We start from the raw sequence: 22,977 nt of genomic DNA, 5'->3' as shown, positions 1-22,977 counted from the left end.
GACATTCTTGCCATAGAGGGAGTACAGAGAAGGTTCACCAGACTGATTCCTGAGATGGCAGGACTTTCATATGAAGAAAGATTGGATAGACTCGGTTTGTACTGATTGAGGGGGGATCTTATAGAAACTTACAAAATTCTTAAGGGGTTGGACAGGCTAGATGAAGGAAGATTGTTTCCGATGTTGGGGAAGTCCAGAACAAGCGGTTTAAGGATAAGGGGGAAATCTTTTAGGACCGAGATGAGGAAAACATTTTTTACACAGAGAGTGGTGAATCTCTGGAATTCTCTGCCGCACAAGGTAGTTGAGGCCAGTTCGTTGGCTATATTTAAGAGGGAGTTAGATGTGGCCCTTGTGGCTAAAGGGATCAGGGGGTATGGAGAGAAGGCAGGTACAGGATACTGAGTTGGATGATCAGCCATGATCATATTGAATGGCGGTGCAGGCTCGAAGGGCCGAATGGCCTACTCCTGCACCTATTTTCTATATTACTGTCTGTACGGAGTTTGTACCTTCTCCCCGTGACCGCGTGGGGTTTCACCGAGATCCACACTCCAAAAGCGTTGTTGGTTAATTGTCTTGGTATAAGTGTAAATTGTCCATTGGATGTAGGATAGTGCAATGAGAACTAGAGAGGCAACACCTCGTTGTCCAAGAAAGAACAGCAGATGTGGGTAAAATCGAAGGTAGACACAAAATGCTGGAGAAACTCAGCGGGTGAGGCAGCATCTATGGAGAGAAGGAATTGGCGACGTTTCCGCTCGAGACCCTTCTTCAGTCTGAATTGTTCCTCTCCATAGATGCTGCCTCATCCGCTGAGTTTCTCCAGCATGTTGTGTCTACCTCATTGACCATTGCGTTGCCCACAGTGGAATGGACATCCACATTCTAATATCAGGTAACCCTCACAGCAGTGTTTCCGACCTCCATCCTAACCACCTCCCTTCATTCCATTTATATCGCCTTTCCCGAAACTGCCCCTCCATTTCCTCATCACCCAGTTTAATTTCCTCCCCTCCTGATTCCATCTGCCAACTTCCCACATTTCACCCACCGAATCCTCTCCCCCAGCTGCTACTATCTGCCCTTCCTTCACCTCTCCATATGATTGCCCTTCTGTAACACATTCCGGCACTGGTTCCTCTGTGTTCCTGCTGATCACCGTCCAGTGATGTCACTCTCCCCTCCCCATCTGCTCATCAACTTGCACCTCTTCTCAGCCCACTAAGGGGGTCCTGTCTCACCCCTCTCTCTTTCCTCTGAACATCGGCTATCTTCCCTTCCACTTCGTTTTAATGTTCGTCTCGACTTGAACCATGGACAATCTTCTCCCCTTTACCCCCCCCTCCCCCTCCCCCCCCAACAGATTGTTGTTGCACCTGATTCGAGTATCTTGCAGTCTCCCCTCTGTACCTCTGACTTCTCACTGCGCTCACACAATGGAGAATATTTTCAGCCATTGTCCACTGCTATCCCCCCTCCCTCTCAAGCTCTCCTTCACACACCCCCCGGCTCTCTCCTCACACCCCCCCACCCAGCTCTCATCCTCAACACCCCCCCCAGCTCTCTTCTCAACCCCCCCCCCCCAGGTTCGCTCTCCTCTAACACCCCCCCCCCAGCTCTCTCCTCAACCCCCCCAGCTCTCTCCTCACCCCCTCCAGCTCTCTCCTCAACCCCCCAAGCTTCCTCCTCACCCCCCCCCCCAGCTCTCTCTCTCACCCCCCCCAGCTCTTTTCCTCACCCCCTACCCCCCACCAGCTCTTTCCTCACCCCCCACCCCCAGCTCTCATCCTCACACCCACCCCCCTCCCCCCCCCAGCTCTTTCCTCACCCCCCCGTCCCCGTCCCTCCTCCCCGGCTGTTTCCTAGCAGGAACGGTGAAAATTGGCTCAATTATCTGCCTTTGCTGAAACAAATTGTAAAGTCCATTTACGTAAAATATCTTTGCAAACTCCTACCAAAGCTAATAATGATACCAATGCACATGGAACAAATCCCAGGTAAACTGTCAGTCCAGGAATTAAGCAGTGCAATTTTGGTGAGTGAAATTTCAGTTTGTGTATGTTTTTGCTAATCTCGATAACTGATTTCTTGTGAATGGATGTACCAGTTAAAATAACAGCAAATTAAATCCTTACTATGAATAATATTCATGTCAATACTCTAGTGATGCTCCTTTTATTCAATGTTAATCGGCTTTCTCCCTTCAAGACAAACTGTGCCGTGATTTCATCCCAAGATGAAGGGAAGACACAGGATTGTACTGATCCTACTTCTCCAGACAGCAATGATGGGTAAGCTGTGGAATAGTCACTGCAAGAGTCAATCGTGCCTTGTTCAGTAGTTTGCACACTCGGTCTAGTCTTGCATGAGTTGAGACTGGGCGGAAACGGGACAGTCAGCAGCCGCATGGGTCAAGTCGGACATGGTAGATTCAAAGCCCTTGCTGAGCCATGAGCACAGCTTTAGGCTGATGATGCTGCTCTGTTTTAGCTACTGTCTTTAGTTGTGATGAAACTGTTGACCCGAAGAGCATGTCCCCTGAAGAGGAACGTGTTCGGCTGCCTGAATATTGTTTGTCCTTCAGCAGTGTCACTGAAAGCAAATATCTTGTTGCTATCACGTTGCTGCATGTGTGAACTTGTACATTTGGCTTCCTGCATCACAACCGTGATGACACTTCCCTTGGCACCAAATGTCTACTGACGCCTGTTGGGATGTGCTCAGGTTGGCAAATACTCTTCAATTTCTATATTCTTACCTGGATAGGTCAGGTGTGGTACATGGATAGGCCAGGTGTGTTACATGGATAGAGCAGGTGTGTTACATGGATAGAACAGGTGTGTTACATGGATAGGACAGGTGTGTTACATGGATAGGACAGGTGTGTTACATGGATAGGACAGGTGTGTTACATGGATAGGACAGGTGTGGTACATGGATAGGACAGGTGTGGTACATGGATAGGACAGGTGTGTTACATGGATAGGACAGGTGTGGTACATGGATAGGACAGCTGTGTTACATTGATAGGACAGGTGTGGCACATGGATTGGACAGGTTTGGAGGGATATTGACCAAAGGCGGGCAGGTGAGACTAGTGTAGCTGGGACATGTTGACCAGTGTGGGCAAGTTGGGGTGAATGACCTATTTCCACACAGTATCACTCTACGACTCTATGACTCTAATTATATGCTGGCCATTTCCAATTGAACAGTCGCACCAACCATTTTCCTACCTCTCCCAATCTGCTCTCTCCATGAAGGATCTATTTGCATTATTATACTGTCTGTTTCCATGGCATTCAGCAGCCTCTACTACACAGCTCCACGTGGCGTGTGTTACTGCAGAGTGTGGACACATCAGGCCTGTACTTGCCATTCACACACTAGCTGGCATTTCCCGTTTCCGATTTCCACCATCCACAGGGTTCTTTCCTCTCATTATCACCACAGTTCCAGCACTTAAAGCTGGGAAGAGACTGCATGCCTCCCAATTCACCATTTCTCTCCTAAATATTTAAACCTCACATCACACTGATGATCAGTTCTTATCTGGGTTACCCAGTTCTCAATATCCTGCGTGAATCTTCAGTTAACAGATTCAAATTGACTTCAAGGAAAGATAATCCAACTGTCCATGCAAACCTGTCTGCCATTTGTACTCAGTCATGTGTAGAGAGTCTGTATCTTGGTGGGGGGATGTTGGCCGGGACCCTGGGAGAACTCCTTGCTCATTAAATAATGTTCTGAGCTGTTCCATTCCACCACAAGTGCTGGATTCAGAGTATCTTGAACCAGACCCCACCTGCAACGGTCACTGAAGTGTCAGCTCATATTGTGAGCTCTGCTACTGAAGTGACTCAAGTAGAGGAGAAGTCAGGCTTTCATTGGGTTTACAAAGTCATGAATGATTTGAAGTGAATCCAGAAACATTTCTTGTTCAGTGTTTGTGGCTGCATTCGAATCACAATTGTGTTTAAATGTGAATCTGTGTTTAAACAATTTCCACTCTGAAATGGCATTAATTTACAAGACATGGGCATTACTGACAATGCCAGCATTTAATGCCCATCTCCATTTGCCTCTGAACCAAGTTGACGGAGGGGAGGGGGGGGAGGGGCATTTCAGATTATGGATCAAAGTGTACAACATTGCTGCGTGTCTGGGGAATACATGCAGTCACAGACTGGGGAAGGGCAGCAGATTTGTTCTTTAAAGGACATTTTTCAACCTGCTTGATTCCTTGGTGTGTGGGAGAGTGAAAGCAGTGTATTCTGTGTTCCCCTGACCTGTTTAATTGGTGGGAAAGGAAAGTACACAAGAATATATGGCTATTGAACTGCAGAGGCGAGTTTATACCGAAGGCAGACACAAAATGCTGGAACAACTCACTGGGTCAGGCAGAGGAATAGTTGAGGTTTCAGGTGTAAAATATATGGCAGCAGATTTCATTATGTATTGATTCTTTCATATGAGCAATATGTCCAGACCAATGATATTTGGAAGAGTTCCAAACTATAACAAAATAATCACATTTACTTTCTTGATTCTACAAATATTCTGAAGTTTAACCATTGTATTTTCTAGAGGAGTTCTATGTGATTGTGCCGGACTATCCGGTGGTGGCCATGGTGGGTGAAGATGCCCTATTGGAATGTCAGAAGGTACCGGATACATCACTGGACGCTCTGGAGGTCCGATGGTTTACAACGAGCCCGGGGTCACCGGTACATTTATACACCAGCGGCCAGGACAGAGCTGAGGTGCAGGACGAGGCTTATCGAGGGAGGACGGAACTCTTTCGGGAAGAGTTTCCTCATGGAAACGCCTCGCTTAAACTGAAGAGGGTGAAAGTATCAGATGCTGGAATGTACACGTGTTCCATCAGCACCCCCACGTCCCGTCAGCAGGAGGCGCTGCGGCTGCAGGTTGAAGGTGAGTCCCTCTGGTTTACATCAAGGTTTACACCGGGAATGTCAGTAAGCAGCCCCTCACACTGGCATTTTACTGGGAAGTTCAAGGGTTGACAGTGCCTGGAACGGAATGGCAACGGTGAGGTTGTGTGTAGGAAGGAACTGCAGATATAGGTTTACACCGAATGTAGACACAAAATGCTGGAGTAACTAGGTATGTTGCAAAGCCTACCTGAAGCGTCGTTGAATATCTCCCGCTACGGGTGTGCGCGATTTTGGCGCCGTTTAGAGGGGGCGGGTTTAAAACGCGATTTTCTCTAGGCTGTTCAAATCGAAGATGTTCAGCCTAGTTAATTATTAACGAAAAATCGCTGAAAGACCCCGTCGCAAAAGCTATTATTAGTTTTAAAGGCCTCGTAAAATAGTTATAGTAGTTTAAAAATCAATCTCTGAACCCGCAAACACCCGCACCCGCAGGGTCTCATAAAGCAAATAGCAGAAGGTGGGCTGTATATTTTTACATTAAAAAGGGCTTCTAAAGATCCCTTTATACAAAGTTTAATATTGCGAGTAGCTCAATTTGGCCCCATTATATCCCGCAGTATTTTTCTGGGCATTTGAGGCACAAATCTACCGCAATGTGAACGTTCTAAACCAGCGCGTTCCACAGGGACCCACTGGAAAGCTGATTTAAAATGGACTTTAATTTACAGCAATTGAACACTAAATTCCTTCCATTTGGTCTATAAATTAATGTAAATGAGATTTAAAAATCATGTTTTATTGTGAATTATTTGTGAATATTATTTGGACATTTAGGCTATTTAAAAATGTTAATCATTTATTAAGAAATGGATAGATGTTTAGATCTAGTAATTGAAGTCTGAAATTAGCTACAATTAGGTAACTAACTAATTATATGCTTTAATTTCAGGTCATCCAAGTAAGATTATTTTATATTTGTTTCAGAATGCTTCAATCTATGATAACTGAAAATTTCATTCAGTTCTCTTAATTTTTAAGAAAGTTATGGGCTTTTGACTGTTCACGATCACAGCTTTTTTGTTATGTCCATAGAAAATCAATAGGGAACAAGATGCTCATTTCCCAGTATGAAAATGGCCATAACTTTTTTAATACTTGAGATATGAAAGTGAATTAGGTGTCAAATTAAACTTATTTTTATGCTTTATCTGATGGGATAAATTGCAGACTTGATTTTTAAAATCTCAAAATTTTGTAACATTGCTGGAGTTACTCAGCGGGACAGGCAGCATGTGTAGAGAGAAGGAATGGGTGACGTTTCGGGTCGAGACTCTTCTTCAGAATCATGGGAGAAGGAGTGTAGAGATATGGAAGTATAAGGTGTGAAAACGATAAATCAAAGAGGACGCGGTTCAAGTAAAACGTGGAGCGGATCATTGTTAGCTGAAGGGGAAGGTAACAACGAGATTATGGGGTGGTAACGTGGCGGTACCCGGTGACCCAACCAACAATCGTGGGTGTTCCCACCGCTTCAAGCCCCAGCAGGGCAGGATTTACCTATAAGCTGGACAAGCTTCATCTTCGGGCCTGGAGATCTAGCGAGGCCTCGCAGAGCCGGATTCACCACTAGGCTTCATAGGCTGAAGCCTTGGGCCTCGATATCTAGGGGACCTCCGGCCAAGGCAGGCCACCTGCCGTTCAACTCTGGGCGGGTCCCCCTCTCTATCATTCTCCGTCTCCGCCCGCCATCCCTATCCGTGTCCGGGTCCCGCTCTCCGCTCGCTCCTCATCCGCCGGCAGGGCAGCCCGCCTTGCACATGCGCATTGCTGCGGCCATCACGTCCTCCCCCCCTGCACATGCGCACAACCATGGCCAGCACATCATCGGCTGCTCTGCGCATGCGCACTGCCATGGCAACTGGTTGGCGCTGGGCACTTTCTACCTCGCTTTGAATTGTGGGAGATTTGGCCGCCATTGCTGACCGTTCGCTGCCTCGCTGCCAGTGCTGAAAACCAACGCAGAATCACTCCCTGGAGTAACTCTTGCTTTTGGTTTCCTGGTCCTCCATAAATATTCTAAATGGAATTTAAACTGGTGGTGGTAGCGGGCTGAACAATAACAGCCTATTGCATTTTATCTGTTTATTTATTGTGTATAGATATGGTATAGACACTGAACTTTTATCTCCTGTTCTGTATTATGTTTACATATTCACTTGTGCTGCAGCAAGTAAGAATTTCATTGTCCTATCTGGGACACATGACAATAAAACTCTCTTGACTTTTTTTATTTTTTTATTTTATTAGTAGTATGGCACCAAAGTGCCTAATATATATTTTCATAATACATTTTATGTACAGCTTCTTATTTTTTGTTATTATAATAAAGAAGAATAAGAAAAAGAAATTAGATAATAAAGGATAGAAAAACGTGAGATATATAGTGTGTGAAAAAGGAGAAAAAAAGAATGAAAGAAGAAAGTTAAAGAAAATAGGAAAAAGAGAGTAAGAAATTTAAAAAAAAAGAAGTAAGGAGATCATTATTTATAATCTTGACCATCCCTCATCCAGTCCTGAAACAGTTAGTTTTTACAATTGTGTTGCACCATATGATTCCAAAAAGACGAAAAATGGAGACCAACTCGTTATGAATTGGTCTGATTTATCTATTAGAAGGAATCGCATTTCCTCAAGATGTGCGGTGTCCAACATGCTTGCGATCCACATTTTAAGCGTTGGTATTGTTTAAATTTTTCCAAAATTTAAGTATTAATTTCTTTGCTATTATTAAACCATAATTAAAAAATAAATTTTGAGATGAGTTCAATTTATTCCCATCTTCCATTACTCCAAATATAATCATTTCAGTATTAGGTTCCATTCTTATCTTAAATAATTTTGTAAATATTTCAAAAATATCATTCCACAATCTATAAAGTTTTATGCAGGAAGCAAAAGAGTGTGTTATAGTTGCGTTTTGGGATAACATTTTATCACAAATGGGGGATATATTTGGATAGAATTTATTCAATCTTGTTTTTGAATAATATAATCTATGTAAAATTTTAAATTGAATTAGATTATGTCTTGCATTAATCGAACATTTGTGAATATATATCAAGTATTTTTCCCATGTAACCTTCGTGATTTTTATCATTAGTTCCCGTTCCCACTCTTCTCTAAGTACCTCTGTCGATGGTAGGTCTATATTTAAAATACTATTATATAAATATGATATTAATTTTTGTGAGTCAGCTTCAATATTCATTGCTTCTTCCAATACTTAAGAGTTTATTTTTTGATATCCTTGTATGTATTTTTTCATGAAATCGCAAATCTGAAGATATTTAAAATATTGGTTGTTTTTCAATTTAAATTTTAATTGTAATTGTTGGAATGATAGTAGATTTCCCATTTTGTACATATCCCCGATCCTTCTAATTCCGAGACTTTCCCATTGGTTATATGTCTTATCCATAAGAGATGGTTTAAATAAAGGGTTATTCGCTATTGGCATTGATAGATTTCTTAATTTTAAAGATAATTTTATTTGTTTCCAAATTCTTATTGCACCATATATAATTGGGTTCTTCTTATATATTGTGTTATTCAGTTTTTTTGGGGTGAAGAGGATCGTTCCTATATTACAAGGATGGCAATCCTCCTTCTCCATTTTTATCCATTCTGTCTGTTGGGTAGAACTATCCAACCAATAAATCATATTCTTAATATGCACTGCCCAGTAATAATACATAAAATTCGGAAGTGAAAGTCCCCCGACCTCTTTTGGTTTACATAAGTGTTTTTTTGTGATTCTATGTGATCTATAGTCCCAAATATAATTAGTAATATTAGAGTCTAATTTTAAAAAATATATATTTTGGTATATATACCGGTATAGACTGAAATAGGTATAGTAATTGTGGTAGGAAGATCATTTTTATTGCATTTATTCTACCTAATAATGATAAGGGAAGTGTTTTCCAAAATTTAATCAGCGTATTAAGTTTATTTAATAAAGGTATGAAATTAGCGTTGAATAATGCTTTATATTTTCTAGTAATCTGAATACCCAAATATTTAAATTTTTCTGTTGCGATTTTAAAGGGGAACTTCAATAAGTGTGTAGGTTCTTGAGGTTTTAATGTCATGATTTCACTTTTATTCCAGTTTATTCTATATCCAGAAAAAGACCCAAATTCCTCTATTAAATTTAATAAATTTGGTATGCTCGTTTGTGACTTTGTAATATATAAAAGTATATCGTCTGCATATAATGAGATTTTATTCTTGGAGTCCCTGGTATTATAGCCCTGAATATTCGGATGAATTCTTATACTTTCAGCCAGGGGTTCTATCATAAGGGCAAATAGCAGGGGTGATAGTGCACATCCCTGCCTATTACCCCTTGACAGTTGAAATTTTTGAGATAACATGTTATTAGTTAAAATTCTTGCCATCGGTTTATCATATAATAATTTTACCCATGTTATAAAATTCTCTCCCATATTAAATGTTTGTAGTACTTTATATAAGTACAGGTATTGCCACTCTACCTGATCAAATGCTTTCTCTGCATCCAAAGAAATAATTGATATATCTTCTTCCTCTACTTTATGCGAGTACACTATATTAAACAGGCGTCTCAGATTATTAAATGAGTATCTTTTGGGTATAAACCCCGTTTGATCAGGGTTTATCAATTTACTAATATATTTGCTTAATCTTCTTGCTAAAATCTTTGCTAAAATTGTCTGATCTGTATTTAAAAGTGATATAGAATCATAGAATCATAGAATGTAGGTGCGAGAGTAGACCACCAGGTCCGTCGAGCCCGCACCGCCATTCGCTCATGGCTGAACACTAAACAGACACACTTACCCACAAACAGTAGACACAAGACACAGAACACAAGACACTACCCTCCCCTTTATACCGCTATCACCCCTCTCCACCCCAAGAACCTCGTGATCTCCTGGGGGAGGCAAAAAACCGGATAAAAACCCAGGTCCAATTCGGGAAAAAAAATCCGGGAAATTCCTCTCCGACCCCAATCCAGGCGATCGACACTTGTCCAGGAGATCACTCAGGTCTTACTATACTAACCATACCTAGGTCCATATCCCTGCCCTCTCCCCGTAGCCCCTTATCCCCTTGGCAGCTAAAAAACCATCTATTTTAGACTTAAATATATTTAACGTTTCTGCTTCCACTGCTCCCTGGGGCAGTGAATTCCATAAATTAACCACCCTCTGGGTGAAGAAGTTCTTCCTCATCTCAGTTTTAAAAGAGCCGCCCCTTATTCTGCAACTATGTCCCCTAGTTCTAGTTTCCCCGATCATTGGGAACATCCTCGGTGCATCCACCCGATCAAGGCCCCTCACGATCTTATATGTTTCAATGAGATCGCCTCTCATTCTTCTAAACTCCAAAGAGTAGAGTTCCAGCCTACTTAACCTTTCCTCATATGTCAATCCCCTCATTGCAGGAATTAATCTTGTAAACCTTCGCTGCACTGCCTCCAGGGCTAGTACATCCTTTCTTAAGTATGGACCCCAGAACTGTACACAGTATTCCAAATGTGGTCTCACTAATACTGTGTACAGCTGCAGCAAGACCACCGTGTTTTTATACTCAATCCCCCTAGCAATAAAGGCCAAAACTCCATTGGCCTTCCTGATTGCTTGCTGCACCTGCATACTAACTTTTAGTGATTCATGTACTAATACCCCTAGATCCCTTTGCGTTGCATTACAACGCAGCTCCTCCTCATTTAGAAAATAACTTGCCCTATCATTTTTTTTCCCAAAGTGAATGACTTCACATTTATTAGTATTAAATTTCATCTGCCAAGTTGTTGCCCACTCAACTAGCTTATCTATATCCTTTTGCAGACTCTTCCTATCCTCCTCATCCCCTACATTTCCTCCCATTTTTGTATCGTCCGCAAATTTTGATATATTACACTTGGTTCCCTCCTCCAAATCATTTATATAAATTGTGAACAACTGGGGTCCCAGCACCGACCCTTGCGGAACCCCGCTAGTTACCGGTTGCCATCCCGAGTATGAACCATTTATCCCCACTCTCTGCTTCCTATTTGTTAGCCAATCCTCTACCCATGCTAATATATTACCCCCAATCCCATAATTTTTTATTTTTAGCAATAGTCTCTTATGTGGCACCTTGTCAAAAGCCTTTTGGAAGTCCAAGTATACCATATCCACCGGTTCCCCTTTATCCACCCGGGTTGTTACTTCCTCAAAGAATTCGAGCAGATTCGTTAAACAGGACTTCCCCTTCACAAAACCATGCTGGTTCTGTCCGATGAAGTCATGTTTATCCAAGTGCCCCGTTAGTGTTTCTTTAATAATTGTCTCTAACATTTTACCCACCACCGATGTTAGACTAACCGGTCTATAGTTACCCGCCTTCTGTTTACTTCCTTTTTTAAATATAGGTGTTACATTGGCCATTTTCCAATCCACTGGGACCGTTCCTGCCTCCAGGGAGTTTTGGAAAATTATCACCAATGCATCCACAATCCCCACCGCTATCTCCCTCAAGACCCTTGGATGTAATCCATCAGGCCCAGGGGATTTATCCTCCTTCAGTCTCATTAATTTCCCTAATACCACCTCCTTGGTGATCTTAATAGTATTTAGCTCCTCCATTCCTACCGCCCCCTGTTTATCCAGCGTTGGAATATTTTTTGTGTCTTCTATGGTGAAGACTGATACAAAATACTCGTTTAATGCCTTTGCCATTTCCATGTTCCCCACCAACAACTCTCCAGTCTCACCCTCCAATGGACCAACGTTCACCTTAGCCACCCTTTTTCTTTTTATATAGCTATAAAAACTCTTACTATTAGTTTTTATGTTGTTCGCTAAATTCCTTTCATAGTCTATTTTCCCCGTCTTAATTAATCTCTTAGTTATTTTTTGCTGACCTTTAAATGCTTCCCAATCCTCTACCCTCCCACTATCTCTGGCTACCTTATATGCCCTTGCCTTCAGCCGAATACTATCCTTTATAGTTTTACTGAGCCATGGCTGACTGTTCTTACCCTTACCCCTTTTTTTCTTCATAGGAATAAATTTTTCTTGAAGGTTATACAGTAGATCCTTAAACGTACACCACTGCTCATGTACCGTCTTATTCTTGAGTCTGCTATCCCAGTCAACTTTGATCAGCTCAGTCCTCATACCTTCATAATCCCCCTTATTTAGACTAAGCACCCTAGCCTGAGTTTCAACCTGCTCCCCTTCTATTTGAATATGGAATTCGACCATATTGTGGTCACTTGTTCCCAACGAGTCCCTAACTATGACATTTTTAATTAATCCTGCTTCATTACACAGGACCAGATCCAAGATTGCCTCCCCCCTTGTCGGTTCTGTGACATACTGTTCTAGGAACCCGTCTCTAATACATTCTATAAACTCTTCCTCTAGTCTACCCTGCCCAGTTTGGTTTGCCCAATTAATATGAAAATTGAAGTCCCCCATGATTACAGCAGTTCCCTTTTTACATGCGTCAACTATTTGCAGATTTATGTTCTGACTAACAGCGTCACAGCTATTTGGAGGTCTATAAATTACACCCACTAGTGTTTTTTTCCCCTTGTTATTCTCTATCTGTACCCAAGCTGTTTCACTATCCTGATCCTTCAACGCAATATCCTTCCTCTCTATTGCCGTTATTCCCTCCCTTATTAAAAGGGCCAGCCCTCCTCCCTTTCTTTCCTGTCTATCTTTTCTAATTGTCGAGTACCCCTCTATATTTAACTCCCAGTCCTGATCCCCTTGCAGCCATGTCTCCGTAATGGCCACGATATCATAACTATATATACTTAATTGCACCGTTAATTCATTTATCTTATTTCGAATACTCCGTGCATTTAGATAAAGCACTTTCAAATGATTTTTACTACCCTTCCTTTCCGTTTTTGCCCCTTTTACATCTAGAGCTTTATCTTCACACATTCTGGATCCTCCTGTCACATTTTGATTTTCCGCTTCCCCACTGATACCCTGCTCTATTTCCTCTACCCCTGCCGTTATTACCCCCCTTGATACCTCCCCCCCGCTACTTAGTTTAAAGACCTCTCTACTGCCCTAGTTATATGATTTGCCAGGACCCCAGTCCCAGCACCGTTCAGGTGAAGTCTGTCCTTACAGAACAGATACCCCCTGTCCCAGTACTGGTGCCAGTGGCCCAAGAAACCAAACCCATTTTTCCCACACCAGTCTTTGAGCCACGCATTCAGCTTTTTAATTTTACGTACCCTCGCCGATTTGGCTCGTGGCTCAGGTAGCAATCCGGAGATCAGTACCCTCGAGGTTCTGCTTTTTAATTTATTCCCTAACTGCTCAAACTCCTTCAGCAGATCCTCCTTCCTCGTCCTTCCTATGTCATTGGTCCCCACATGGACCACGACCACTGGATCCTCCCCCTCCCTCTGCAAATTTCTCTCCAGCATCGCAGAGATATCCTTAACCCTAGCACCGGGTAGGCAACACAGCCTTCGGGACATGTTCTGCTGGCCGCAGAGAACCTTATCTACCCCCCGAATAATACTATCCCCTATCACAACGGCATTTCTTCTAACTCCCCCCTCTTGAATGGCCCCCTGATCCACGGTGCTGCAGCCAGGTTGCTCATCCCTCCCACAGCCCCTGATCCCGTCCTCACATTGAGTAAGAGCCTCGGTCATGCTCGTCAGGGACAAGGGCTGTGGCTCCTGCCGCATCTCCTCCTGGTTCCCCCTACCTGCCTCGCTTATGGCCACACCTTCCTTTCCTTGCTCACTGGCTACTGAATTAGTTAAACTGGTCGGTGTGACCATCCCCTGGCACGAAACATCCAGGTAATACTCCCCCTCCCTGATGTACCGCAGCGTATGAAGTTGGGTCTCCAGCTCATCAATGCGGAGCTCGAGTTCCGCTAGCCTCAAACACTTACTGCAGCTGTAGGGATCTTCTACATCAATGGTGTCGACAAATTCCCACATCTCACAGTATTGGCACATCTCCTGGCCGCCCATCTTATATAAGTAATTAACTGGTCCTATTTAAGAATCCCCTACCCGGATTACTGTATTGATACACCCCTTATTTATATAATCCTACCTCCTATAAATGGGAAAGTACTCACCCCAGCCGTAAATTACCTACTGGTTTGGCTGTCTAGTGGTAATTCCGTCCGCTCTTCCTGTCTGGTCCACTGATTCCACTGATTATAGCTCTGTATGAGCCCGGATCTTCTAAATCTTTATCTTTTTTTGGAATAAGCGTAATAGTTGATTCTGTTAGTGTTTCAGGTAGTTTGTTTTCTTTAAAAGCATGGGAGTATAAATTAAATAAATAAGGGGTCGTTATCTCATGAATTTATTTATAAAACCCATAATTAAAACCATCTGGTCCCGGTGTCTTACCATTTTTCAGCGATTTTATTGTTTCACCTATTTCTTTGATTGTAATTTGAGCTCCTAGTTCCTCTTGTTCCAAAAGGTTCAGTATTGGAAGATTACAGTTATCTAGAATTTTTAAAATTTTATTATCTTCTATTTTAATTTTAGATGTATATAAGTTTTGGTAAATTTGAGCAAATCTATTATTAATATCTTTAGGTAGTATTAGTAATTCACCTTTCTCTGATTTAATTTTGGTTATAGTATTTTCCTTTTCTTGTTTTTTTGAATTGGCGAGCAAAAAGCTTATGTGGTTTGTCACCCAACTCAAAATGTTCCTGTTTTGTAATTTGAAATAGTCTTATTACTCTTGCCGATAAAATTCAATTAAGTTTAAATTTCAGTAATATTATCTTATTATGTTTATCTGTCGTGGAATCTTTGGCATTATCTAACTCTAACTCCCTGATTTCTTGTTCTAACAACATTTGTTCTGTCTTATTCTTTTTATTTTGAAAACTTTGATATGAAATTATAATTCCTTTCATAAATGCCTTAATAATTTCCCATAATAAAGAAGGCAAAGTACTTGGTATATCATTTGTATCGAAAAAAAGTTTCATTTGTTGTTTTAAATATTGATAGCCTTGCACGTCATTTAAAATATGTGTATTAAACGTCCAAAACATTTTTTTACCCGGCATTCCCTCAAATTTTACTGAAAATGTCAACGGAGATTGATCTGAGATACTACTAATGTGGTATGTTGGGTTGTTTGTATATGGCATTAATTTCATATCCACTAAAAAATAATCAATTCTTGAATAAGTTTTATGTACCGAAGAGTAAAACGAGTATTCCCTTCCAACTGGATTAGCAGATCTCCATACATCTGTTATATTAGTATTTTTTATATATGTATTTAGAATTTCACTAGTCTTAGATTTTAAATTACTCCTCCTTTGTTTTGCTGATTTGTCTAGATATGAATCTAAAACATAGTTGAAGTCCCCCCCCCCCTATTATCACATTTTGGTAATTAAACTCTGATATTATGTCAATAATTTTATCAAAAAATTGGGGGTTGTCAAAATTCGGAGCATAAATATTTATCATAGTTAGTGGGGTTGCATAAATTTCTCCCGAAACTATAATATACCTTCCCTCTTTATCTGATATAGTATTCTTTAATTTAAAATGTATACCTTTTCGAATAAGAAAAGCCGTACCTCTAGGTTTAGAAGTAAATGAGGAGTAGTATGTTTGACCTATCCACTTCGCCTTTAATCTCATTTGTGTTTGTTGTTTCATGTGAGTTTCCTGCAAAAACATTATGTCGCTTTTCAAAGATTTTAGTTGAGCAAAAATTTTACCCCTCTTAATTGGTTCGTTGGCACCACTTATATTCCAACTACAAAATGTAATTCCTCCATTCTTTATTTGTCTATCGTCTTGCATTATAAATCAAAATGGTATTCCTGCATCATATGGTGCAACCAAATACATAGAAACATAGAAACATAGAAAATAGGTGCAGGAGTAGGCCATTCGGCCCTTGGAGCCAGCACCGCCATTCAAAAAAGTGATATTAAGGTATCTAAGAAAAGATACCTTAAAGACGAATAGCCACCTAAGGTGGAGAAAAATTTAAAAACTTCCGTTGATGTTGTTATACATTGAGCTCCAACCCCTTAGTAGAGCCTCATAAAAAGCTACAGACCGTTTCATATCTTGTCTTTTCTTATATAAATGTATCGAACCAGCGCCAGTGAAAACCGAAAGAACTCAGGAAGAGACATAAGAAGGAAAAAAACAAATATAAAACACAACATATGCTCAGTTCTATCAGTATATAAGCCTTTCCAATTTATCTAACCTTCATCTAATCTAAGCTTTACCATATATATCCACCCAAGATTCTTACGTAATATCCCATTCTTTAACTACCATACAAGCAGGTACCAAGGGAATAAACAAAACCTCACTTCTGGATCTTTTTCAGGTTTATGCTGCGCCTAACTCCTTCCCACACAAAAAAAAAGTAGGTTAGTAATGTTATAAACATTTTAGTTAGTTAGTTAGTTAGCATATATCATTTTTAGTATATATCATTAATATTAATTCATTTCCCTTATTAAATATATAAAATCATAATTATATACACTCCCATTATCTCCTCCCCCGTCTCATGATTTATTCATGATTTATTCATGATTTATTCATATTTACTACATACATTCACAAATAATTAGGTGTAAAATTTGTTAAAATCGTTGGTTATTTATAATTAAAGTATAATGATTAGAGATCTTCTTAAATCAACAGTATTTATATTCCAATTAGTATTATCTCGTTCCATGTCCATTATACATTCCCTCATTAATTCTGTATCTTCAACGTCCTTTGTTTATCTTTGGGCTTTTCATTCAAGGTGAAACATGGCAGTACTCTCATAAACACATTCCAGACAGATAAGCTTGGTAACTGTCTGGAAAGTTCCGTCATCTTAACCAGTTCAAAACTCTATCATAAAAATTAAAAAGTTCAATCTTCTTCCTTGCCTTCTTCTTCCTTGCCTTCTTCTGTCATTTGCAGAGTATCCAAAACTTTCTCGAGCTGGAGACTTATGGTGCTCTTCTTAGGTGCTCGTGAGCTATTTTCTCTGCTCATTTAAAACCCCCGAATTTACCGTTAAACTCCAGATTTTCACATCGCCTTCTGATGACGTCACCCTTACGAGACGCAAAGTAGCTCCGGTGAGTTTTATAACATCGGTGCTGACTTAACAAACGGCTTTTTAGCGTTTTTTTGCAGGAGAGGAGCTCAATGCAGCGCCTTAGTGCTCCATGGCGCCACCGGAAGTCCTCTAAACTCTCTTGACTCTTGACTTGGACTTAAGCAAAAAAGGATTGTTGGGGAAAAAAGAGCTACCTTAAATTTAGTTGCGTCTGGTTGGGTAACTATGGTAGGGTGAAGACTACTCCATGCTTTAATTGTGCGGGGGAATTCCATGGAGCAGCCAGCAACTCTGGATAGAAGAAATTGGGTGACATTTCGTATAGAAACCCTTCTTTAGACACCCTCTGGTTTTAGTGTTTTTAGTTTAATTTAAAGATACAGCCCACCGAGTCCACGCTGACCACTGATCACCCGTACTCTAGTTCTTTCCCACACACACGATACTATACGATAGAACTTGATTAATCCCAGGAGGGAAAGTGTGTGTGTGTGTGTGTGCGTGTGTGTGTGCATGTGTGTGTCCCCCCTCCTGGGATTAATACAGTTCTATCATATAGTATCGTGTGTGTAGGAAGGAACTGCAGATGCCGGTTTAAACTGAAGATAGACACAAAAAGCTGGAATAACTCAACAGGTCAGACAGAATCTCTGGACAAAAGGAAAATATTACGTTTTGGGTTGGGTCTGAAATAGGTTCCTGCACACCTATGGAATGGGGAAGGAAACAAGAACACACGGAGAAAACCCATGTGATCAAAGGGAAAAGGAGCAAACTCCATACAGACAGCACCCATATTCAGGATCAATTCCGGGTCTCTGGCACTTTTAGGCAGCAACTTTGTGGCCAATGTACTGCCCCAATAGTCTTGAACTGAATTAAAACATACATTAGCTGTAAAGGGGGACATAGCATCACTTAGAGATTTAAGACTGAAAATGGATAGTTTATTTTTCTTAGTAACCAAAGTTATCAACGTATAATTTTTTGTGTGTTGGAAAATAAAATATAGTGGCACAGCTGGTGGACTTGCTGCTTTACACACCAGAGATCTGTGTTCGATCCTGTCCTCTGGCACTGTCTGTGTTGCATTTGCACATTCTCCCTGTAAACGTGTGGGTTTCCTCCCACATCCCAAAGACGCATTGGCTTTGTAGGTTAACTTGTCTCTGTAAAATTGCCCCTAATGTGTAGGGAGTGGGTGAGGAAAGTGGGATGGGTAGACAAATGGGTAGACAAAAATGCTGGAGAAACTCAGCAGGTGAGGCAGCATCTATGGAGCGAAGGAAATAGGTGACGTTTTGGGTTGAGACCCTTCTTCAGACTTCTGAGGGTGCGAGGGGGGGCGGGAAGAAGAAAGGAAGAGGCGGGGACAGTGGGCTGAGGGAGAGCTGGGAAGGGGAGGAGAAAGCAAGGACTACCTGAAATTGGAGGTCAATGTTCATACCGCTGGGGTGTAAACTACCCATGCAAAATATGAGGTGCTGTCCCTACAATTTGCGGTGGGCCTCACTCTGGACATGGAGGAGGCCCAGGACAGAAAGGTCGGATTAGGAATGGGAGGGGGAGTTGAAGTGCTGAGCCACCGGGAGATCAGGTTGGTTATTGCGAACTGAGTGGAGGTGTTGTGCGAAGCGATCGCCAAGCCTGCGCTTGGTCTCACCGAGGTTGATCATACGCTGAATAATCCAACCACATTTTTGTTTGGAAGTGGAAAGAGATAATAGAAATTGCATTCATTGCAACGTGTAAAAATAGTTGAGATACTGTATTATAATTTTGCTGCATGTCATTGTGGTATATATCATGTCTTGATTGGTGAATATGTTTAGTTTTTTTTTTTTAGTTTTTTTTTGGTTTTTTTTAAAATTTATTTATTAGGAGTAGACATATTATAAAATGTAGTTACATATTATAGTAAAAAACTTTTCATATACATCAGTCATACATTATTAAAATTTTCCATTATCAATTACTTCTGCTTCTAGTGTTTTTATTTTTTATAGAAAGAGGGAAAAAGAGAGGGTAGAAAGTTACAAATAAAAAAGAAAGCAAAAAAAAAACACAACAGAAAAACAAGGGAGGTGGAATGGGTTACCTGTAATACATCAATGGAGATAGGTTCGTAGGTTATAAAGTATAGCTTTTCATCTATTCCTGAGTTCAAGTTTCAGTTGGGTCCTCGTGCTGTGCCAATCTATCCCTTCAGATAGTTAATGAATGGAGCCCAAATTTTATGGAAAAGATCATGTTTGTCCATTAAGACAAGTCTAATTCTTTCTAAGTATAGGGTCTACGACATTTCCGTAATCCACATTTTAATTGTGGGGGTTGTAGGGCCTTTCCAAAATGTTAATATTAATTTTTTCCCGGTTATTATACTGTAGTTGAGGAAATTTCTTTGGTTTGTTGTGAGTGTTAAGCTTTGTTCTGATATTCCAAGTATTATTAATTTTGTGTCTGGGTCCAGTTTTGTATTAATAACTTCTGAAGTTATTTCAAAAATATCAGTCCAGAAATATTTAAGTTTTATACAGTTTGCAAACGTATGTGTTAAATTAGCCTCTAAATGTAGACATTTATCACAAATAGGAGAGATTTGTGGGAAGATTCTATTTAGTTTTATTTTAGAGAAGTGTAGTCTATGTAAGACCTTGAATTGTATTAAAGTATGTCTGGCATTTAATGAACATTGATGTATTTGTTGTAAACTTTCGTCCCACATATCTTTCGTGATAGGATGACCTATTTCATTTTCCCATTTGTATCTATATGGTTCGGTCGGTGGTACCTCGTTATTTAGTAGGGTGTTATAAATATAAGCTATTAGTTTTTCAGTATTAGGATGCTTGTTCAGACATTCATCAAGAATTTCTGATTCCCTATTCCTGTAGACTTGTGTATTAGATTTAACATAATCTCTAATTTGTAGATATCTGAAGAAATTATTTGAGTGCAGTCCATAATTCTGTTGTAACTCTTGAAATGAAAGAAAAGTACCTTTCCCATAAAGATGTCCTATATTTTTGATTCCATAATTTTTCCATTATGTGAAACCTTTGTCCATAAAGGATGATTTGAATAAAGGATTATTTACAATGGGAAGGCAGAGTGGTATATTATTCAATTTTAAATCTTTTTTATTTGTTTCCAAATTCGTATTCCACTATGTATTATGGGGTTTTCTTTATAGGTTTTTTTGTGCAGTTTTGTGGGGGCAAATATGATCGGTCCAATTTCAAAAGGTAGACAGTCTTCCTTTTCCATCATTAGCCAATCTGGTTGTTGATCCATTTCTTCCAGCCAGAAATTCATGTTTTTAATATGGACTGCCCAAAAATAAAATAAGAAATTTGGCAAAGCCAGACCTCCATTTATCTTTGATTTACATAAATGTTTTTTACTTATTCTATGATTCTTATAATCCCAGACAAAACTTGTAACAATAGAGTCGACTTTTTTGAAAAAAGTTTTTGGGATATATATCGGAATTAATTGAAGTAGGTATAGCAGTTGCGGTAAAAAAATCATTTTCATAGCATTAATTCTCCCAAGCATAGAAATGGGGAGTGTTTTCCAGTATTGAATATTCTTATGTAGTTTATTCAGTAAGGGTGGGAAATTTAGTTTAAATAAAGAGGTATATGTCTTAGTTACATAGATTCCTAAGTATTTAAATTTATCTTTAACTATTTTAAAAGGGGATTGTTGTATTGTATGTAAATTGAATTTTGTTATTGGCATGATTTCGCTTTTATTCCAATTGATTCTATATCCCGAAAACTGACCAAATTGAGTTATTAGATTTAATAGGTTTGGAATACTAGTTTCTAATTTTGTAATATATACTAGTATATCATCTGCATATAAGGAGATTTTATTCCTTGTGTCTCTAGTATTGTATCCAAATATTCCTGGATGGTTTCTAACGCTTTCTGCTAGGGGTTCGATTGCAAGAGCAAATAATAGTGGGGATAGTGAGCATCCTTGTCTACAGCCTCTAGAGAGATTAAATTTAGTTGATAACATTTTGTTTGTTAATATTCTAGCTGTTGGATTAGAATATAACAATTTAACCCATGTACAGTACTTCTCTCCTAGTTGAAATTTTTCCATCACCGAAAATAAATATGGCCATTCTACCTGGTCAAATGCTTTTTCAGCATCTAACGAGATAATTGCTAGCTCTGCGTTAGGGATTCTATTGGAGTATATAATATTAAATAATCTTCTCAGATTATAAAATGAATACCGTTTGGGGATAAACCCTGTTTGGTCGGGATGTATTAATTTGCTGATCACTAAGCTCAATCTATTAGATAGAATCTTAGTTAATATTTTCTGATCAGTATTTAAGAGGGCTATAGCTCTGTATGAACCTGGGTCTTCAAGATCCTTGTCCGTGTTTGGTATAAGTATGATTGTAGATTCATTTAGAGTTTCTGTTGAGTAATAGCGTATTTGTACATTGTCTGTAGGCGTGGGGAAAGCAAGTCATAATTTTTTTTATAAAATTCCGAATTTAGACCATCGGGTCCTGCCGACTTTCCGTTTTTTAAGGACTTTATTGATTCTTCAATGTCTTTTATCGTAATTTCAGCCCCTAGCAATTCTCTCTCTTTCTGATCTAGACCCGCAAACTTACAATTCTGTAAAAATGTTTCCATTCCCGTTGATTGTTCTGTTATTTTAGATGAATACAATTTTTGGTAGTATTGTAGAAATCTATCATTAATATCTTTAGGCAGTGTTAATGTTTCTCCCTTGTCTGTTCTAATTTTGTATATTGTTTTTTCCCCATCCAATTTGCGAAGTTGACACGCTAATAGTTTTTGTGGTTTGTCACCAAATTCAAAATTTAATTGTTTTGTATGTTGATAAAGTTTTATAACTTGGTCTGAATAAATCTTGTTTAATTTATATTTCAATACTGCAATTTTATTGTGTTTTATCGTGGATGGTGCTGCTGCATTTTCTGTGTCTAATTGCTTTATTTCCATTTCCAGTTTCTGTTGTTTGGCCCTATTCTCTTTATTAAAAAATGATTGGGAAGAAATTAATGCTCCTCGTACAAATGCTTTAAATGTTTCCCAAAGAAGGGAGGCAGAGATTTCAGGGCTATCGTTAGCCTCAAAAAACATTTAAATCTGTTTTACTAGGTATTCATTACATGACTTATCTTTTAAGATTTGGGGATTAAATCTCCATTGTGACTGTGTCTCTGCCATTCCGTTTACTTTGATCATAAATGTTAATGGAGCGTGGTCTGAGATTATGATGTTATGATATTGTGAGTTATAGGTAAATGGGATAAGTTTTGAATCTACTAAAAAATAGTCTATCCTTGAGTAAGTTTTATGTACTGGTGAGTAAAATAGCTGGAATAAACTTCCTGAAGATTTAAGACTTGCCTCAACTTTGACCACTTTTAAAACAAGACTGAAAACTTTTATGTTTACTTTAGCATTCAGCTAAATCTTAACTACATTGCACTTTTAACTTTTGCACTTTTTATAATGCATTTTTAATTTTGTTTTTCTTTTCTTTTAGTTCTTCTATTTTATTTCATTTTATTATTTCATTTATTGTATGATATGTTTTTATGTGAAGCACTTTGAGTCTGCCTCGTGTATGAAATGTGCTATATAAATAAAGTTGCCTTGCCTTGCCTTGCCTAAAATGAATATTCTCGGCCCGATGGATTTTCAATTCTCCAAACGTCCTTAATATTAGTAGTATTAATGTATGAATTTAAAAATTCACTTGATCGAGATTTTAGTTTTCTTTGAGTTGATGCTCTATCCAAACAAGCATCCAAAGTGCAATTTAAATCTCCACCGATTATTAAGTTTTGTTGTGTACCTTCCGGGATATTGTTAAGAATTCTCTTAAAAAACAGAGGGCTATCAAAATTTGGTCCATAC

General features: G+C 39.5%; 1 protein-coding gene across 1 annotated transcript in view; it reads left to right on the top strand.

Annotated features, from left to right (window-relative positions):
- The window catches only part of LOC116990075 (butyrophilin-like protein 1), a 36,095-nt gene that overhangs the window by 1,046 nt on the left and 12,072 nt on the right, over nucleotides 1-22,977 (top strand). The window contains exons 2-4 of the mRNA XM_033047612.1: nucleotides 801-898; nucleotides 2,212-2,294; nucleotides 4,591-4,938. Of these exons, the coding sequence (XP_032903503.1) occupies nucleotides 2,240-2,294; nucleotides 4,591-4,938 (403 nt within the window). The 5' untranslated portion in view covers nucleotides 801-898; nucleotides 2,212-2,239. The remainder of the gene's footprint in view (nucleotides 1-800; nucleotides 899-2,211; nucleotides 2,295-4,590; nucleotides 4,939-22,977) is intronic.

Source organism: Amblyraja radiata, chromosome 30 (assembly GCF_010909765.2).
Source record: "Amblyraja radiata isolate CabotCenter1 chromosome 30, sAmbRad1.1.pri, whole genome shotgun sequence".
Lineage (NCBI taxonomy): Eukaryota > Metazoa > Chordata > Chondrichthyes > Rajiformes > Rajidae > Amblyraja > Amblyraja radiata.
Note: the sequence above shows the minus strand (reverse complement) of the source record. Positions and strands in the feature narration are given on the sequence as shown.